The sequence below is a fragment of the Ostrea edulis genome, chromosome 5, assembly GCF_947568905.1.
Source record: "Ostrea edulis chromosome 5, xbOstEdul1.1, whole genome shotgun sequence".
NCBI classification, from domain to species: Eukaryota; Metazoa; Mollusca; class Bivalvia; order Ostreida; family Ostreidae; genus Ostrea; species Ostrea edulis.
Window position 1 is genome coordinate 24920246 of NC_079168.1, and position 21743 is coordinate 24941988.

The 21743-nt window shown below is 36.6% G+C and overlaps 1 protein-coding gene across 1 annotated transcript; it reads right to left on the reverse strand.

The window, feature by feature from the left end:
* Nucleotides 1-11585: 11585 nt before the first annotated feature.
* On the reverse strand, nucleotides 11586-21721 carry LOC125649950 (kelch-like protein 3). The gene is made up of 4 exons (XM_048877824.2): nucleotides 21616-21721; nucleotides 18060-18211; nucleotides 17575-17659; nucleotides 11586-15798 (listed from the first exon to the last, which is right to left on the reverse strand). Exons 1-4 carry the CDS (start codon nucleotides 21671-21673, stop codon nucleotides 14000-14002), a joined length of 2094 nt encoding a protein of 697 aa, XP_048733781.1. The 5' UTR covers nucleotides 21674-21721; the 3' UTR covers nucleotides 11586-13999.
* Nucleotides 21722-21743: the final 22 nt, after the last annotated feature.

Sequence of the window (21743 nt, forward strand, 5' to 3'; positions counted from 1 at the left end):
CTAAGGGGTATAGGATTCGGTTTCAGGGTGTTGTCAAAATTATTATAATGACTTGAAGGACTTCAAGTTTGCTGATACAGTACACTATAGTATAAAATCTAAAAGGCATATCTAGGAATAGCAGAAAAGGATGTACAAAAGCAAACATCGCGCGAATTTTCGTAGGTACTCGATATTAAACACGAGTGTTTGAGAAAAGTAACTACTTTCATTCAAAGTATGGGACATATTCTGTTTCTTAATACTTCTGTGCGTTCCGTGCGATATATGTTAGACAAAGAAAACTCTCATTTATGTTGTTTTTGAGAAAAATAAATCGACCGATCTAGAAACCCTGCACCATGGTCACGGTGGGTCCACGGTATTAAAGGGGCATGGACACGATTTGAGCTGAAAATTTTCAAATTTTATTTTTGCATTTGTAATGTTTAGAATGCTTAACGAAGATATTTCTAATAGTTAGCAAAAATTTGAATGTCAGTTGTCAAGGTATATGGGAGGTACAGAGCTCACAATTCTTTGTTATGTAAACAAGGCTCGTGCCATGTTTTTGTTTACATAGGTTAAATATACTAGTAAAAGTTTCATTCAAAGCAGATTTTTTAGTTTACAATTAATTTCTGAACACAATTTAATAGTTTCTAGTGTTTGTTTTAAACATGCTATTTTCTATTAAGTCATCTATATGTAAACAAAAACATGGCATGAGCCTTGTTTACATTACAAAGAATTATGAGTGCTGTATAATGTGTGATCAGTATATTCAAACTAGTCTCCTATTTAACCACTGGCTGATCTAGATAATTCTGAACGAAAGGATGCAGTAAACTGCTGGATGTCTGGGGACTGTCTTAAGATCCCTAGTGAGTCCAGTGCAAAACCTTGGTGGAGGGGGGTTGCAGGGAGAGGGCGAAGTCAGTGGCGGTTTAAGGGGGGGGGGGGGGGGGCACAGCCCCCCCCCCCCCCCCCCCCCCCCCCCCGCTCTCAAAATTTCAAACTTAAGGTAAATCTTGGTATCTTGTTTAGAAAAATGTATTAAACGATAAAAGAAGCAATCATTTCTTCCATTCCCGGAGAAATAAATGACAAAATCTTTTGATTTCTTGAATTACTTTATTGAGAGAACTTAATTTTTCTAGAAACTCTTAAAAATTTGCGTCATTTTACTAATTTCACTTTATTAAATATGACAAGCCCTATAAAGTCTGTAAAATTCAGGAGCTTCCAAAGACTTCGCCCCCTGGACCCCTACCAGAGCTTCGCCTGGACCCACTGCCTCATAAAGTGGCGCCCCCGTAACCGCAAGTCCTGGAAGTCCCCTGGAACAAGTGCGTTCTGACAAAATAAAACGCACATGCATGCTTTTTTCGACATATATATATATAAAATATCATGTGAAGGGAGGGGGGGGGGGGTCTCCCGGCACAAGATTCCTCATTGCTAGCTACATGTATGTTCGACTATTCCTTATATGGAACCGATCGCGGTAGTTCAGTGATATACCCTTTGGTTCGTAACCGTGAAGTCGCATGTTCGATTTCTACTCGTGTCATGGCAGCATCAAACCTTAGACGTAAATATAGTTAATACTTTCCCTAATCGGAACTCCTCGAATGTCCGAATATATTCGAGGAGTTCCGATTGATACTGATATCTAAAAGTGAGAATCATAGATCTTTCGGATAATGTGACCTTAAAAGCAGACATCCCGTGTTGCGACAGGCGTTGACACGTTAAAGAACCCCCACTGCTATGCCACTGTGCCCGTACGTCTATTTGTGGTACGTCACCTGCAGCTGGTGACGGCTAAATATAAGTGGGACCTAAACTAATGAAATCCTTCGTAACAAATCAAAATAAACAATCCCTCGGTTGCAATTTTGCAATGCAAATGGAAAATATAGAATACAAATGGAAAAATATACAATACAAATGGAAATTATACAATGCAATTGAAAAATTATACAATATGCAAATGGAAAATATACAATACAAATGGGAAATTATACAATACAAATGGAAAAGATCAAATATTGCAACGTTTGACATGCCATAGTATCTTGTTTGTAACTCAACATTTGATATTCAAATTTCGGTTGACCATTAGAAATATTTTAGTTAAGCATTGTAAACAATAAAAAAAAAAAAAAAAAAAAAAAGAATTTGAAAATTTTCAGCTCAAATCGTATCCATGTCCCTTTAAGGGATCAATATTAAGACATTACTGAGATTAATTCTTAAAGGAAAAAAATATAGAATAACGGACCATATTTGCCAGAAAGTATAATTGAAGTTCTTACATTTACGGTCATTAATTACCATTGTACATATGTTTCAAAGATTTGAAATGGGAATTAAATAGATGGACAGGTATTCTGACAATGAACATAGCATGCTTCATAAGCATTAATGTAGTATTAATGTAATCTGATACATCATTATTTGGTGTGGGTTTTTTTGTTGTGTTTTTTTAATAAAAAATAGAGATCTAGCATTTAAATTCAAATTAATATCTTTTGACTGACAGAGAAATAAAGTTCTCCAAATACTGTTGAACAATAGGACATTGCCAAATCAAATGAAAGATTGTTTCCTCTTCTTCACCATCGTCGGAAACCCACTTCTTGTACCTACCGTGGGACAAAATGCCGATATTTTTGCATAACTCATTAAAATGACTTATCGAGGACCATTGGGAATTGCCGTAAGTATTTCCGGAACTCTAAGCGTCAGCATTAATGGCGGCGCCCATTGTTGTACCATGATCAAAGATCGAGGGTACAGGTCTCTGTCGTCAAAAACCTCACTTGAACAGTACATCTATGCCCTAGTGTGCCTCAACTTCACCCAACAGACGCATCATTTGTGTGCAGCCTTTGTACGAATAAATCAAATCGGGTATGAAAACCAAACGAGTTTATGGTCACGAAAGTAAACCAGATGAAGGGGGATAGAGAAGTTGTTAGGTATGTTTATATTATGAATAAAATTAATTAAAACAAACTGACAAGAAGTTGTAAAGCATCTCGCTGAAGGCTTTGTAACTTGACCAACTTAAAAGTAGGACTCAAGATCTTCTCTTCGGAAGCCTTGTTTTTCTATGCTCCCGAACACTGGAAATAGGTGGCCTTTTGATTTGTTAAATATCGCAGTAAGGAATGGTAAAGTGAAAGCGACCAATCGCATAAAGAAGCCGAGACACACCTTCCAGTGAAAATATCGGCGTTGTGTCCCACGGGAGGTAAAAGAAGTGCGACCGACCTTGGTTTCCAACGATGCTTCTTCACATAAAGTACAGAATATTTGTGTCGGTTTTACCTACCTAATTTTTAGAATATTGGAATATAAGCCATCTTTTTCAAAATGTAAGAGGTACTACTTTTTATATTTAGCATGTGCATCTCTTGTGAGAAGACCTTTCTAATGATACCAGATTTCTTGACATTGGTCTAACTTTTGGAAATATTAAAAAACCGTTAACCTTGGTCTTATCTTTTACACCACAAGAGGTAAAACTTTCATATTTGGTATGTGTATTCCTTGTAGCAAGACCTTTCCATTGACACCAAAATCTTTGATCTGGTTATCTTAACATTGACCTTTAACTTGCTTTCAGAAAGTTTAAATATAAGCCATATCTTTCAAAACCTAAGAGGTACTGCTTTTATATTTAGCATGTGCATTTCTTGTGAGAAGACCTTTCCAACGATACCAAATTTAATGACATTGACCATTGAACTATAGTTTTTGAAAATTTTCAAAAACAAAACAAAACAATGTTTTACAGTTCCACTTTGTTGTAATCTGGAGGGGGGGGGGGGTTCAATGTTTCACAAACACATCTTGTTTGATAATAAAATTCATTACATCTGCACCTACATTTTTTTTAGCTTTGCTGTAGGTCTGCAAAACATGAATTCCAAAAGTAAAAAGTTATGGATCCACAAAAATTTCATGCAGTCCAACCTTGTGATATTGAACCTAACTGGGCAATATAAAAACCTAACTGGTCAATATAATCAATGCATTTCACACTGCCGATTTCTACAACCTTGAGCCTTTTCCAGATAATCTGCTCATATGCAAAATTTGCGTCAAATAACAGTTTCCATGATCCCCAAATTTTCAAACTTATGTGCCAATCAAATTTGCAATTCCCTTTACTGTGACATTGATGGCCCTCTACCAATGATATGTCGCAGGTTAGCATTATAGGACATAGGGAAGGGGGAAATGTTTGGGCTGGATCGGGAATCAAACTTGGTACCCCCGCATATTTAGTCAAGTACTCGAACCGCTGAGCTACCCAGGCCGATATGCACGGTCTGTATACCTCCAACTACGCTGCGGTGGTGATTTATAGTGCAGATTGCCCAGTAGGGGCCTTGCTACACTGTGAACGGGGACGGGCCTTCTTGAAGATCCGGGGATGGTAAGGTACTCCAGAAGGTGGTGGGTGGGTTCATCTCTTCCTTGAGTCGATTGCCCACAGATAACCAATGTATAATCGGGGAAAGGTCTTCTTGAAGAAAGCTTGCTGTTCTTCATCTGTGGTCAATCGACCCTCGGATCTCCCTCAGTAAAATCGGGAAGGCGGGACTTCTTGAAGACTGTGTTGAGGACGCGGCAAAGGAGGTACGGAGGGAGCCCCCCCCCCCCCCCCCACCCCCACTGGATCCAGCGCAGAAACCCATCAGCTTTGTGCTTCAATTTGTCTAAATAATTTAGACAGTCACCTAAACTTCTTTATTTAATGGCCGAAAGCAGAAGGATAGAGGTGTGTGTGTGTGTGTGCAGATGTATTTATCGCCGAAAGTGTTTATGCTATGTTCACACTATCACTATTCGCGCTACGATTGAAGTCGTGATCCTATCAAATCTGAATCGTGTCGATCTAGAATTTTGTTTTACTGTAAAATATTTTTCTACGATCAACACGATTAATTTTCAGTCGTTATAATCGCATCTGATCGTATTGCATCGTAACAAAATGCAACATATCGCATCTAATATCGGTCAATCTTTTACAAGGTAAACACCACGCTTTGTTGTGATGTTCCACGATCTGTCATGATAGTTATGATATATGGAGTGCCAAATTAACATAAACTCAAATAATTGAAGATATCTTCAATTATTTGAAGATATCATCAATTCATTTGATGCGAGCAACAATTTAATTAAAGATCTCTTCAAATAATTAATGATATCTTCAATTCTGAATTATTGCGCGCATTAAATGAATTGATGATAGCATTAATTCTTCTGATGAATTGATGCGCGCTTTAATTGAATTAATGATCTCTTCAAATGAATTAATGATATCAACAATTGAATTGATGCGCGCTACAATTCAATTGAAGAGAGCAATAATTGATATAATGCGCGCATTAAATCAATTGATGAGAGCAATAATTGAATTGATGCGCGCATTAATTCATTTGATGAGAACAATAATGGATTTAATGCGCGCATTAATTCAATTATTGATCTCTTCAATTGAATTAATGATATCTTTAATTCATTTGAAGAGAGCAATAATTCTTTTAGAGAGAGCAACTAAATAATTAAAGATATCTTCAATTCAACATATCCACAATTGAATTAATGATCTCTTTAATTGAATTGTTGCTCTCTTTAAAAGAATCGATGCGCGCATTAATTCCTTATACAAAAGCATTGTAAATAATTAAAGATATCTTCAATTGAATTAAAGAGATCATCAAATTATTTATACCGAGCTCTAAATCAATTATTGCGAGCAATATTTCTACGAAATTAATGCTCTCATCAATTGAATTGAAGAGAGCAATAATTGAATTAATGCGCGCATTAAATCTATTATTGCTCTCATTAATTCAATTGATGCTTTCATCAATTGAATTGAAGAGAGCAATAATTGAATTAATGCGCGCATTAAATCAATTATTGCTCTCATTAATTCAATTGATGCGCGCATTAATTAAATTGATGAGAGCAATAATTGAATTGAAACGCGCATTAATTCATTTGATGAGAGCAATAATTGATTTAATGCGCGCATTAATTCAATTAAAGAGAGCAATAATTGAATTGATGATATCTTCAAATAATTGAGTTTATGTTAATTTGGCGCTCCATAATGATATAAGCATACAGTAATGCTGCAAATGTCACGTTGTCATCAACCTCAACTTCCGCCATTTTTAGTGGTTGTGGGTTGTGTTGTTCACTTTCTAGATGTTAAAAAAATGAAGGCAATGATCAATCGGGCTGTACATACATGTATACCCGTAGGGGGTCCAATCATAGCTCAAACAGTGATCATCTTCGATCCTAATCGTGAAAGACATTGCGATCACAATCGTATCCTATCGCATCGGTTCTTGATTAATGTATCGTAACGTATCTGCACGTACATGATCGTCCCAAATCGGGAAACCGGAGTGTGATGAGCGTATAAGATCGAGGTCCAATCGTGAACTTGATCAGGGCAATCTTATCATGAGATAGTTGGCCTCCAGCACCGATGCCTGGTTATATTATAAAATAAGTAAACATACATATAACAGGGACTTATTTATGTACTGTTTGATTGTTGGTTGCAATTGTGTTATTGTCAAGAAAGATTGATTGATTGTATATTGTTTAACGTCCCTCTCGAGAATATGTCACTCATATGGAGACGTCACCACTGCCGGTGAAGGGCTGCAAATTCAGGCCTATGCTCGGCGCTTATGGCCTTTGAGCAGGGAGGGATCTTTATCGTGCCACACCTGCTGTGACACGGGACCTCGGTTTTTGCGGTCTCATCCGAAGAAAGACATAGGCATGTTAAAATAAAACACATATAGTAAGATTTCTCTTGTTATTTGTATTTTTTTTGTGTGTGCAATGAATATTAAAAGGAATTAGTTGAAGGGATATGTTATTTGGATAAAGGTATAAGCTGGAACTGCCATGAGTAAGTGATATGTTATGGAATGTTGTGTTCAAACCGTTTGTATGATATGCACTTATGCAATACAATATGTTCAAATCATATGGTATGTTTAGGTTTTTTGATGTATAAAATTTAATGGTGGGTATGTGTTGTAGCCGGGAAACTACAGTTATGCAGAAGTGACTGATACCTGCAATGGCCCTTAGAGGTTAAAAGGTATAACTGTCAGCCACTCCCAGAGGTGTTACTTCAAGAGTGCCTGACAGTTGATTGAATATTGTTTAACGTCCCTCACGAGAACCTTTCACTCATATGGAGACGTCACCATTGCCGATGAAGGGCTGCAAAATTTAGGCCTATGCTCGGCGCTTACGGCCTTGGATCAGGGAGGGATCTTTATCGCGCCACACTTGCTGTGACGCGGGACCTCGGTTTTTGAAAATAAGGGTCTGTTTTTATCGGAATTACTGCGCAGTTTTGAAATTCATTAGCATTGCTAAATTTCTGGTATTCCCATGAAAATATCTATATTTATTTTATATCGCAAAATTACCGAATATATTCATTTAATGTCGTCCTTATCTATGTGACATCATGTTTGGTCAAATAATAGCGTGCAATAAGCAAAAATAACCTTTATTTCGGAAATTCAACGGAAAGAGTCCGTTATGCCTATACACCGTGACACCTCTTTGGTTTTTTTTTTTTCATTTTAGGGGGGGGGGGGTAAATATCTTTCCTTCAGGTGATGTCAACTGTACTGAGATAAACATTTACATGCAGCAAGTGTTCTTGATAATCTGTGAAAATGAAATATACAAGGCCTCGTTCGAAGATCGACAAATTAAAAACAGAAATCAGAATTATCCAAGGTGCTCCATAACAGTGTGTTTAGTAAATCCACCAAACAGGAATGACCGCGCTGGGAACAAAGTCGATAATTAATGTATCGCTGGGAACAAAGTCGATAATTAATGTATCGCTGATAACAAAGTCGATAATTAATGTATCGCTGATTTCGAGGAGATGCTGTCTGTGACCTTCACAACCCCGATTTTGAAGATGGTGTGAACCTGTTCTAGAAAAAAGTTTTAACAGTGATCAACCTCATAACTCCTATAACTTATAATAAGCAATACAAAATAGGGAATTAGGCAAACACAGATCCCTGGACACACCAGAGGTGGGATCAGGTACTTATGAGGAGTAAGCATCCCCTGTCGACCGGTCACACCCGTCGTCAGCCCTTTATCTTCCATATCTTGATCAGGTAAACAGAGTTATCCGTAGTCAAAATCGGAACTGTCCAACAATCGGTATGAAACACGTCAGACAGCATTTGTCCCAATGATAGGTTGTATTGGCAAACTAGATCGTTGTAACAACCATAGACAAAATGCGGACTTAAAACGAGACTGTTGAAACTTGTAACATCAACTTGTTTGTCAGTAGCCTGCCTCGATTTAAAAACTGACCATACGCAGAACAAGCTCTTTGTACAAAGTTTGTAACCAAGAAAAGTTAACTCAGTTACCGATCTCGGACATCTAGTAAATGTGCAGTGTGGTACCTGGGCTGCGTTCAAGATCGTAGCGGTTGGCCTATAGGGGCTAAGTATGGTGGCTGATTTGTGCCATTTTACAATTTATCGTCTTTATTTTATTTCGAGATGAAAAGACAACAAAACGATATTAAGCGACCCTTCGTCCCAAAATAACAAAAAGACGACATAATGATGATAGCAGCTATTTTTCGCCTCAAAATAAGGAAATGACGACAAATTGTAAAAGGGCACAAACCAGTCACCATACCTAGTACCTACGATCTTGAACGCAGGGCTGCTTTCAAGATCGTAGCGGACAGGTATAGAGACTGATTTGAGCCATTTTACAATTTATCTTTTTGTGGCAAAGACAACAAAGCGATATTTAGCGACCTTTTGTCCCGAAACCCCAATCTCACAGAAGCTATTCCGATTTATATGTCATTTGATGATTGCTTAATTAAAATATTAATCACATTTTTTAAAAAGGATATTTTTATACATGTATATAATATGCTTATATACATTCACGTTGATAAATTCCTTATTTTAGCTACATGTAGCCATGCTTTCTTCTTATCTTAATTGGAGACCCTCTATATCACATGAAGCATTTTTTACTGTTCCTATGAAACTTATGGAATGCACCCTTCTCTAACCTCCCCCCAACTGCCTCATTATCTGAATGCTGGTACACAGAATGTTAGCAAGATTTCCAGGAGTTGAGTTTTTTTTAAATTACACATTCTTAAAAAAAAAGCCATCTATATTTTTCATTTAAAACGATACTTTACTATGGTATGCATTGAATATATAAAACTGGAAAAACTTTTCATTTCGTGCATATTTTTAAAAATAAAAGGTACCATACTGCACATTTAAAAAAAGAAAGGATTTTGGTATAGATGAGGCTCGGACGCTCTTAAAATGGCCGATACCCCCTACAGATTTTGTGTCAAATCATAGAAAAATTACAGAGTTCAAACTTGGTGAAATGTAACGGAAATCTGAGGGTTTTTATTCTAATGACTCCTTAAAAACACACTGTACGCAAGTCAATTTTTCCAGTACTATATATGCATTTTGTCCACCTTCGGTCAAAATAAAAGGTCGGGAAATGAAAAATTATGAAAAGAAAAAACATTCTATTGATGAGCATTTTATCAGATTCAGAAAATAAAAACTTTCCCCCACCTTTTGCATAAATTTTGCAACTCAAAACTTCGATATAAGTATACTGTGTTTTTGCGTGACATGATCTATTTTTAGCAATAGCTATATACATGTATTGCATGGGGCCGAAAGAACGATTTTTTAAAACGCATTTAGTCAATATATATCCTTGACAACATTTATGCAAAATTGAATAGAAATCTGTAGGATTTTTCAGAATTGAGACGGAAATGGGAAATTACATTAAACATTTATATGTCAAAGCTAAACTAAACAAGACTCACTGTCAGAAGGACTAAAACAATGTCCTCCCTTGACAGAAATGTAAGATGACCTTTTTAAATACAGAATCAGTAATCAATGCTGTTATTTACTTAGATACAGAACTCTTCAATGTATTACAAACTTCTAAACTGACAACTGCTTTTCTTAACTGATAATTGCTTAAAAGATTTTGTAGTTACTATACTTTTATAGCTGCAAAACTGTAGCAAAACTGTAGCTCTCCGAAAACAATTATCCGTCTGTCAACAGAATTTTTTTCAGAGAGCTACATTTCTGCAGCTACTACTTTTACTGAGAGCTAAATGTACCAACAAAAATTTTTGTAAACCAACTTTTATTTATGTGCGAGAAATTTTTTGTGAGGTTCATCAGAAAGCTGTCATCAAAAAAATTTGTTGGGACCAGAAATAAGTCCTATAATGTCTTGTGTATATGTTTAAAGCTGTATGGTCCGTATTACAATATTTTTTTTCCGTCTCGTAAAAACGCTATTAAATCATCGCACGTATGTAGTTATGAGGCTGTACGACATATCATACATTATTTCACCTGTTTTAACCCAAATTATTTGATTTTAAATCGATGTTTACAAATAACCGCGTCAGACTGTCAGTTCAAGTGAGTCACGTGACCAATTCAAACTTTCAGATCATCGGTGGTCTTATCTGTGTAAAGCTTAGTATTTTGTTATAACAGTACCGTACCATAAGTTTAATAGAAATAAAAATATCAAATACCTCTTAGTAATTCGTTGTTTTACGCTCTTTCAGCCTTAAAACTAGACAGTTGCGTATGAGTTAATCAGGCTGTCCAGCACCCTTCGACAAAAAATAAGGGCAAATTTTAGGGGAAAATCTTTAAAAAATTAGGGCTAAAATTAGGAATTTTTAACCAAATTGTGGAAGTTTTAATTATTTAAAAGGACTTACCTTGTCAAATTTGACAATAAAGAAACTCACATGACACACAAATAAGATGTAAGTACAGGAAGGGCGTATTCCAGTGTTCCATGGTCTCAGCTATTATTGGCTATAACCTAAAATCTCAACTCTTTATCACAAAGTCACAACCAATAAACAAGCTTGACACATGGATCCACAGGTCAACTGCCTTTCACTGCATCAGCATTATCTGAATAAGAACTGCAATCTACGTTAATAACACACATTTTGTATGAATGCATTTTGATTTTTCAAGACTGATAAAAAAGTAGGAATTGACATGAAAAATTATAAGGGCTTTTTTAGGATTTCCCCTTGAATTTTACATTTTTTTTAAGGAATTTTAGCAAAACTGAAAAAAATTTGGAATTTTTAGGAATTTTAGGGCCGCTGGACAGCCTGAGTTAATACATCATGTTGGGATTCCCCTGACGCGCGTGGGTCTATTTATAGACGTCTATTATGGGATGATTTATATATGTAGCCACTATATTTACTTTCTAAATAATATTCGCACTGTTTTCTTTTACATGCAGATGTTTTCAAGCATGTAATTAAGGGAAAGTTAATAACTTTATAAAGTAATGAATCTGCTTTAAAGTAATTATGTACAAAAATAATACATGAACATCCGGTCATACAACTTTTAAGGTTATCTCAGTTGCAAAAATTAATTATCACAAACCAGTTTATCATGAAATACAGTCATCACAAATAAAGGTCAGGCTACAGTAACTATTTTATTTTAAAAAATGACACATAGCAAGTTCAATCATCAAATATAGTACATGTAACCGTGGTCTGACTACTGAATGGCTGACCAGACTAATGTCCGGTCTACAACAGTACATGTAACCGTGGTCTGACTACTGAATGGCTGACCAGACTAATGTCCGGTCTACAACAGTACATGTAACCGTGGTCTGACTACCGAATGGCTGACCAGACTAATGTCCGGTCTACAACAGTACATGTAACCGTGGTCTGACTACCGAATGGCTGACCAGACTAATGTCCGGTCTACAACAGTACATGTAACTGTGGTCTGACTACTGAATGGCTGACCAGACTAATGTCCGGTCTACAACAGTACATGTAACCGTGGTCTGACTACTGAATGGCTGACCAGCCTAATGACCGGTCTACAACAGTACATGTAACCGTGGTCTGACTACTGAATGAATGGCTGACCAGACTAATGTCCGGTCTACAACAGTACATGTAACCGTGGTCTGACTACTGAATGGCTGACCAGACTAATGTCCAGTCTACAACAGTACATGTAACCGTGGTCTGACTACTGAATGGCTGACCAGACTAATGACCGGTCTACAACAGTACATGTAACCGTGGTCTGACTACTGAATGGCTGACCAGACTAATGACCGGTCTACAACAGTACATGTAACCGTGGTCTGACTACTGAATGGCTGACCAGACTAATGACCGGTCTACAACAGTACATGTAACCGAGGTCTGACTACTGAATGGCTGACCAGACTAATGTCCGGTCTACAACAGTACATGTAACTGTGGTCTGACTACTGAATGGCTGACCAGACTAATGTCCGGTCTACAACAGTACATGTAACCGTGGTCTGACTACTGAATGGCTGACCAGACTAATGTCCGGTCTACAACAGTACATGTAACCGAGGTCTGACTACTGAATGGCTGACCAGACTAATGACTGGTCTACAACAATACAAATACTTGTTACCATCACTGCACAAAAAAAAATGGGTGCAAATTTGTTTCCTTACAACAATAACATTTTCCAACAAAAGTTTTGGTCTTTGTATGAATGAAATGTATATACATGTAGTAAACACAGTGCTACCAACACTTAACCATGACGAATGATTGAACTAGCTCTCAATAGTCTCTACATGTAGTAAACACAGTGCTACCGACACTTAACCATGACGAATGATTGAACTAGTTCTCAATATTTTCTAAACTATAACCTGAAAATATATGTACATTGTACAAAACTACTACTGTCAAGATCAATGTTAACAAAATACATGTACACTAAGATATGACTCATCTAATCATATGAATACACTTACTAGTGCCGTACAAGTCAGTCATCTGAGTATCCGGTTACTAAAAAACTTATCTAAGAAGAGATAAATAATGTTGATGCTTTCAAACCCAAAGAACTGAAGGACTTTGGTTTTCATAATCATCAGTGAAGTTGATTTTTTGCTTTTTCGTTACTTTGTTTGGGGAACATAATTAGGGCCCATACATGTGTTTTGAACTTTTTAACAGTAACTCATTACTGATAGACCATAGTATTAGGCCACAAAATCTCAAAAGAGTTTCTCAAATCATTACAAAATGATTTGATCATGAAAGAAACTTTTGGTGAAAATTGGTCCAATACTATCAGAAAACAAGTTAAAATGTTAAAGCACGACGATGGACAAAATTGGATTGCAATAGGTCTCCTAAAGCGACACAGCTGACCTTATCAAGCAAATCATGCCCCGTCTGGCTGCTACAGTTGTAAATAAGTATTTGTTATATTCATCGATATTCATTCAAATGAGAAATCTTTCATTACCCATTCCTTGCACCTCAACACCGATGGTAAAAAATGAAAAATGCTTGGTGCCAATATCACACTCACAATTTGTCTGAAAAATTTACAATTCTGAAATTTTTGCACATCTGAAAAATGTTCCTGTAGAAAATGAAGATTAAACAATATACCTGATCATCAGAGTCTGAGGTAAACGTTCAAACACAACTGGCAAGGTTAAAAATTATGTCTTCAGGAGCATTAAAACTTTGTGACATTCATGTGAAATAATCTACACAGGCAGCACCTTCTGCAAAAATTAAACTGAGATAAATTTTTAATACTTCTACACAAGAAGCACCTTTTGCTAAAACTAAACTGATATAACTTTGTAATACTTCTACACAAGTAGCACCTTCTGCTAAAACTAAACCAAGATAACATTTTGCAATTCTGCATTGAACTATACATTTTTCACTGTCTGAACGAATAATTAGAAATAACTCAATATTTACATGCAAATGAAACAGGACTTGACACAGATTTCTTTTCTTAACAAGTGGATTTAAAAAGGTTGACAACATTCAAAACTAGGTCATGAAAATTCAGTACAACCAATAATCATCATCTTCATCATCAAGATCATCTGGAATATCATCACTCCACAGTCCAGCAGAGGCATAATCATCCTCATAAGTGTATCCACTGTAGTCGTCGAATTCATCATCATCGTCGTCGTCATCCCTTTCATGATCGTGGATGTCGTATGTGGCCCTGCTTCGAGAGGGAGAGAAGATGCAGTGGGGACACTTGATATGGCATTTGGAGAGCTTGCTAGGTAACTGGACCAGACATGTGGCACTTTGTCGTAGTGGTTGAGGAAGTTCTTGAAGAGTCTTCCATTCTTTCTCAATAAAGTTATAACACATTGTTGCGGATGAGGATTCCAGACTTTTAAAGCCTTTGCCACCAAACACATAAAAGTTGTTGCCATCAGAAATTGTACTGTACTCTGTGCTTTCAAACGGGTGCGTTGGGAAAGGCAGAAACTGCTCTTTGATGTGCCTCCACTTGCGAGTGGTGAACGAGTATTTCATACACGAAAACTTCCCCATCCTTGTCACAACTACCTCATCTCCCACAGGAATCATTAAGGTATCCCAGAATGCACCTTTGGTGTGGTCATACTTTCTGTTCGTAACGGTATCATACACAAAAAATTTGATTGACTTTCCCCTCCTTTTGGGATTGACTCCGACTTTGTTTGCCAATATACATATCTTTCTGTCTTGCATTGTGCATGCCATCACATTAGTGTTTTCATTTCGCTGAAACAGATACTGCTTAATGTCACATTTGGAGACGTCCTCTTTCACTTCCATCAGAAAGGTGCTCCACTGTTGTACTATCTGTCCACACTTCTGAATGACGTGGCACGACACGATAGCATACAACTTTCCTGCACAAGCTAGAATGGTGTGGAGATTGCCACTGATGTGGTTTTCTGGAAGTTCAAAAAGGAAACTACTCCATTTTGATTCCTTCAAATCAAACTTGTATATGTACACCTTGGATGAGAAAGTTAGATGACCATTATCGTAAATGTATAGGCAATTCTTCTTTGGACAAAAGGTCATGATGGCCTGTCTCATTTGATAAGGAAGTGGAGCCAGTTCAATCCACCTATCTTCCGCCAAAATATATCCCAGCACACTGTTGACGGCAAGAGACTCTCTGAATGGATACACATGGAAGATGCTCTCAAACATCACCTGACTGCAACCTCCAGCAACCAAGATGGCCTCTCTCACTCCGTCATCTTCCTTGATCAGTCCTGTAATGTATTTCATCTTGACATTTAAGACATGCACTTGGCAGCTCTCCTCCTTCTTCACTAGAGGGTAATTCTCAATCTCCTTCTCCAAGACGTCCCTGGGAATTCTCTTTAAGTCCAAGGAACAAAACAAATCTGGGAAGAACACCTCTCTGTTTTTGAGGTCAAATTCCACCCATTTGATAATGAACTCGTAAAACTGTTTTTGTTCCACATAAGACAAGGTCACATCTGTCAGCAGTGACATCACTGACTCGGAGGTCAAGGTCAGAGCATCCTCCTGTTGCATGATGTCTGGCAAGTGCCCTCTGAGGAACTCAAAAACTTTGTTGTAAAATTCCAGATTATACAGGCTACACAGTAAACACATCTGGACACAGTTTTCAACTGTCATGGTAACACTTTCCAGGTAATTTTGACAGCATGATTTTAATTCTGCAATTTGGAAATAGTCTGCCACTTCCAGGATGTCCTTGACAGTCTCGTATGATATCTCGGCTACCCCAGTGTAAAGGAATGAGATCGCTGATCTCACTGCTGGAACTTTGCCAATATGAAGATGAATCTTTCCTGAAATTAACATAATCTTTATAAAAATAGAGTTCATTTTAAAGTTGAAAGTTATGGTCAAAGTTGCTACAATAGGACTTGGCAATGGTTGGACCACAAGGCAGTGAACTCTATTTACAATGTAATGCTGGGGAGCTGGGAAATTTTGTTTGTGTCTGTTATTCATTGCATCCTTGATTAGCAGTGATCAGAAGATGCTTACATTGACTCTTATTGAGATAGGAAATTTCAGTATTTCAACACATTGAATTTTAAATCATGTTGTATGGAGTTGAAGAATACAGATGCCGTATTAATGATAGTAATATCTTATCTATTAAAGACATGATCATCAAGAATGCTATAATCATTTTCTTTTGAAATTTGAATGGTAACATGTGAATTCATCAGTCGAGCAATGAATCCACAATCGTTCAGTACATCAATCGTCGATCCATGAATCCTTATAAGAGAATAAGTACCTTATTCATTTTTATGAATTTAACAATCTGAATTCCTCCAGCTATTGAAATACCATACTTTTTTCAAATTGTCAGAGTGTGCAAATGCCGTTTATCATGGCAAAGACTGATATTAGGTCAGTGTTCATTTCATAAGGAAGCAGTTTTTGTCATCAAGTAACATGATTTCAGTTCATCCTGAATTGTATTGATAATACCATTGTCAATCAATTTTCAGCAGTGATCATGTTGATATTTATATATCCTGATTCTTAGAATATTTCATTTGACTCTTCAATGACCTCAGACTTGCAGTCAAAGTCCGATGAATTAGTAGGCTTTAAATGCAGCATGCTCAATCCGATATTTAAAAAAGTAAGTATGATCGGGCTAAAATAAATTTTTAAAAAATGTTTTTTGTAAATGTGTCATTCAAATAGAATCAAGAAACTATAAAATTGTTTTTTGTCATTCATATTTTCTATTCTTTAAAGTTTCCATCTTGCTATCAATTAGTACTAAACACTTTCTATACTGAAGCACTATGGGCCATTTATTCAGCACAGCTGTAATAACAAAGTCAAATTATCTAACCCTTTACAAATTACTGAGTGACATAATTGTTAACAACAAAAAACCAAAAAACAAAACAAAAAGGTCCTTGTTTAATCCTCTGCTCAAATTGATGTTTTCTAGATAACACCCTTTTATTTTCAAGAAAAGATCTCAGAATGATTGAATAGGACATTGTACAAACAACTAGAGCTAAATTACACAGCTCTATCAGATTTAATTAAGGAAGGTTATCTTTATAGTACATTGTTACCTGGGGCTTATCTGTACAGGTAAGAGGTGGACATGTGCGATCAACCATGGTAGTAACAGAATTAATTATACCCAATGGCATTTTGAACAAGGACTTGAGATTTTACTTTGATGCAAGAGGAATTTTGGTATATCCAATTTTGTTGTATGCATAATTTTAATCTAACAACGGAAAATTGAAAGAAGCATAATGTAGTCTGGACTTTAATATGATTTTGTTATATGTGGTTTATCATTGTATCCGATTTCGTTGTAAATGGAGATCACTGTATTTCACACACACAATGTTATAATCATAAATTATCAGATTACCACAACACAGAGATCTGAATGGATGATATAACATCAACTTTATGGTTTATAATGTTGCAACTTACATGTTTAAGTAATATCAATAAATGACACAGAAAATAGACAGACGACCTCATATGAGCCAATGACTTAGATGAGCTGAAATTGTGAATAAAAAAAAAACCAACCGAACAATTCCCATTATATCTTCATCTCTTACCTGAAATCTTTTCTTTCAGTCCACTGTCATAAAGAGACTGGAAGTAAGGGCACATTACCAGGACGCTCCAGTGAGCTCGAATTTCCTAGTAAAGAAAGCAATCAACAGCTGCACTCAAAAGTTCATTCAGATCCTTGTCCATATAACATTACTAGTCAATTATTCTAAATATACCTTTATCATCAACAATATTGTCTGTCAAATAACTTAATTCATATAACTCGTGTAACTTAGTGACAACCTTACTATATGTATGCATATCAAACTTATAATGCACTTGGTGTTTTAAACTTACAGAACATTTATGACATTTGGAGCTCTGATTTCCAATATTGGATATATGACCCCCCCTTTTCATAACTGCGTGCTTGAGGCTCAATAGACAGTGAAGAAGGTAGTCATTTTGAAGGCATGATGAACATCTGATCTTTCTCTCACACGTGCATTCATTTTCGATCAAAATGAAAAAAATATGAAAAATTTACCACTTGGTCGACAACAAGAACCACATCGCAGAGGTCCGAGTTGGACTGCATCTGATCGTGAAGGTGTAGCTGAAGGGACATAGCATGCACAGAGCGATTTCCCATGGTCCGGGGAAACGGGTTCTCCATGTTGTCTAATCTGTCCACGAATACTGTAATAGAGTGCACCGATAATATACAAGGAAATAGAACATTTAAAGAAGTAAAACCAATGATATCTGATACAAAAACATGGTTCCCTGTCATTCATAAAAGACCAGCTACCATGGACTTTCTTGGTCACAATCAACACACAGGAACTCGTCATAGATTTATTGAACCGATATTATACTACAATGTCACAAAAGAGGACACCTGCACTGCTTCTGGTGTTTGTATCATTTCAGTAGTTAATGCACTCACTCTGTGTCTCAATAATTGCACAATACTGGACCTCCAAAATGATATATACAAGCTACAGGGTTGTGGTTAACATTTGAAACCTTAGCAGTCATGTAGGACTCTGACTTTCAAAAGTTTACGGGCCCACAATTTGATACAAGGGCCCACATTGTATATCAATTACCAGTGAAGACCAAATAACAGAAGACTTTTGTTTGTTTATCTTTTAATGACAGAACATTCCACTTGCTGGTGTTGGATAGTCATGGCCGATTAACATGCCTTTTCTGCGAAAACGATCTTGATCAATTTGTTCTCATATTCATGGAAGTAATGGTCTCTGTTAGTATTTCTCTTCTGGGGTTTTGAAACCCTTTTGATTAATCGCCACATTGTTTATACGCAGCTAGTCTAGGTCACATATATGCTTGACGTAACCTGTGCTTAGCATCTGCTTTGCACACAACACCAATAATCTTGGTTAGTATGAGGTTTTACTGAAAAGGAAGTACATCATAAAATGAGAATGTTCAGGGAGAAAATTCGGCCACCATGTGGGCGAGCTGATTTTTAAAATCTAATCGCCCACAGCAAATATTACTTCCATTGGCGAGTGGTTATCCACAACCCTAAGCTAATACACTACACATATGATATCCTTATGTAGTCAATATAATCAATAGATATTGCAACTCCGTCAACTGTGAGGCCATGGGAAAGGGTGACTAAAATATTCACATCTGTCAGGCTTTCCTGATGAGTGAATCACATGATCATTCCAACTGATACGTTTTCTGCTTAATTGAAGATGGCAGCCACAACATTTCTACATGTTAATGTGGTACCAATGTTTACCAATAAAATTTACCAATGGTAAACATTTCTGCAGACAATAAAAATGGCGGGCATTGAGTACATGCTGAAAGCAAGAGATTTTATATCACAGCTTTTCCCCTTATATCTATGTAGATATTCAACTGACAATTTTAGACATGTTTCTTCCAATATGTCCTTGGACGGATGGAAATGGGTTTTAAAAACATTGAGTGTATACAATGCAGTCTTCAAAATTAATGATTTTTTTTACACAAGCCCATCGGGTAAGTAAGAGTGCAAAATTTGGTGACCCAAATAAAATTTTACTAGCCCAAATGCTATGCAAAAAGGAATCAGGATTCAACATGATTCGAAATTTCAAGTTTGAAATTTTTATTAAGTATTACAATACAAGTCTAAGACGAGAGTTCAAGCCCTCTTTCTAAAATTTCTGTCATTTCAGTCAGATTCTTCAGAATCCTCCAATGTTTTAATTCTTCTAGTTCTTCATCATCACTCTTATCCTAAAAAAGTAAAAACTAGGGTTGTCAACTAATAATCATACATTCTGAATGTCTGTTGCAGTCGGTTTTTCAGTTTAGGGTAAAATGCTTACGCCATTTTCTATTTTCGTGTTCACTTACAGAATCAACTCTGAATTATCCGAGCCGGACATGAACTCGCAATTTGCAATGCTTTCCTTTCTGCACCAGATGCAAAATACGAGACCATCATTGTATTCAATTCAGGGGCAGTTCTTCCGCCAAACACGCTGATAATTTTCTTTGTTGCTTTGTTTCCTCATACTTCTTATCACCAACTTTCTCTTTCTCTGTAAAAACTGGTTGTTTCACCGATTTCCTACCAGGAATCGCACTCTAATAGCGGAATCATAATCTCCACCGGAAATATGTACTGGCCCACTGAGTATGCTCGTTAATAATTTTTGGTAGCCTGATCCCGATTTTACTAGCCACGGTCATCAGGCTACCGCTTAATTTTGAAGACTGATAATAGTATAGTAATCGCTCACTCTAACTATTTTCGTCTGATGATCTCATATTTTCCATGAGTTTTCGGTCCACTTTGCTTCCCATTTATGGATTGAAAACTCTTGTAATTTACATTACTTAAAAAAAAACCATATTTCTAGTAAATGAATCTTCTTGCTGCAAAAATATACACATAGATATAAATACATCTTTGCATGAAATGTTGTGCTAACTGAAAGTGGAATACCAATGGTACCATTGCAGACTTTGCAGTCTTCGCGAAAACTCACTAGCCCAACACTATTAGATTTCACACCGGGCTAGTAAAATCCGAGTACGCACTGGCCCGACGGGCTAGTAAAAATTACGACTTATGTATGCTACAGATTGTCTTTAGAAATCATCAGAGATCGAAGTCTTTAAAACGCTTCAGTCAGTGACCCTATTTCAATACTTAGACGAGCGTCTCGATGACATGATAACAGTGACTAAGTAAAAATCGGGACCAGAGACAATTTAGCGAAGGAAAATCTTATGTTGTGCAGAATAATAAACAGAGAAAAGATCCCAGACAGGTAAGAGGAATAGACCGTTCCTGGCCAAATGGAGGGAAAACTGGGAATGGTTACATTATGATGAGACGATGGACCTGATGTTTTGCACATGGTGCAAAGAGAGTGGAGACACAAATGACAAAAGAATTTAGGAGCTGAATTTCATAAAGGGAACCTCGAATTTTAAGTTTGTTGTCTTGGACTAGTAGATTTTTTTTTGGGCTAGTGAACTTTGTGAATCTACTAGTCCTACTGACTAGTGGGTTCAATAAGTTTTTGCAAAGACTGCCATTGTTAAATTTCTCACCATTTGTAACCCAAACTCGTTCAGAGTACACAGGGATCCAATGGTACCTATGACTCAAATTTTAACCATTGGCAATGGTACCATTGGGTTAACTCTAAACGCACCCACTATTTATTATTGGACTAGCTTCCATCACCTTGTTCACTCAGGAGCATAATGAAAACACATATTTTGGAAAACAATGCATAATCTAGTTCTTTTAAACACGCACATTTTTTTTTTTAACAATAACGCATTGTCATTATCATTTTTTTTTTTATCTTTCAGGGTCATTGATTTTGTCTGAAATGTTCGGTCTTTTGTATTTCCCAAATATATAGGCCCACTATTGCATTGACAGGAGCAATTAAAAGCAAAGAGAGGTAACTCATTGAAACAAAAACATAACTCAGTTTTTAAGTTAGTTTTGATATAACTTTTGCATTATGGGATAAACTGTTGCCTGGCTTTTCTACAACTCTGTTGAATATTAAACTAAAATACTCAAGTACAAGAGACGAACAAACCTATATCATCGAAAATTCTGCACGTTTTCCATTCCAGTCCGTGAATTGCGGGAAACATTGGCCAAACGCGAAAAACGGAAGGTCTACTTTCGTCGCTTTCCTTAGATAGGTCGTTGAATGATTTGTAC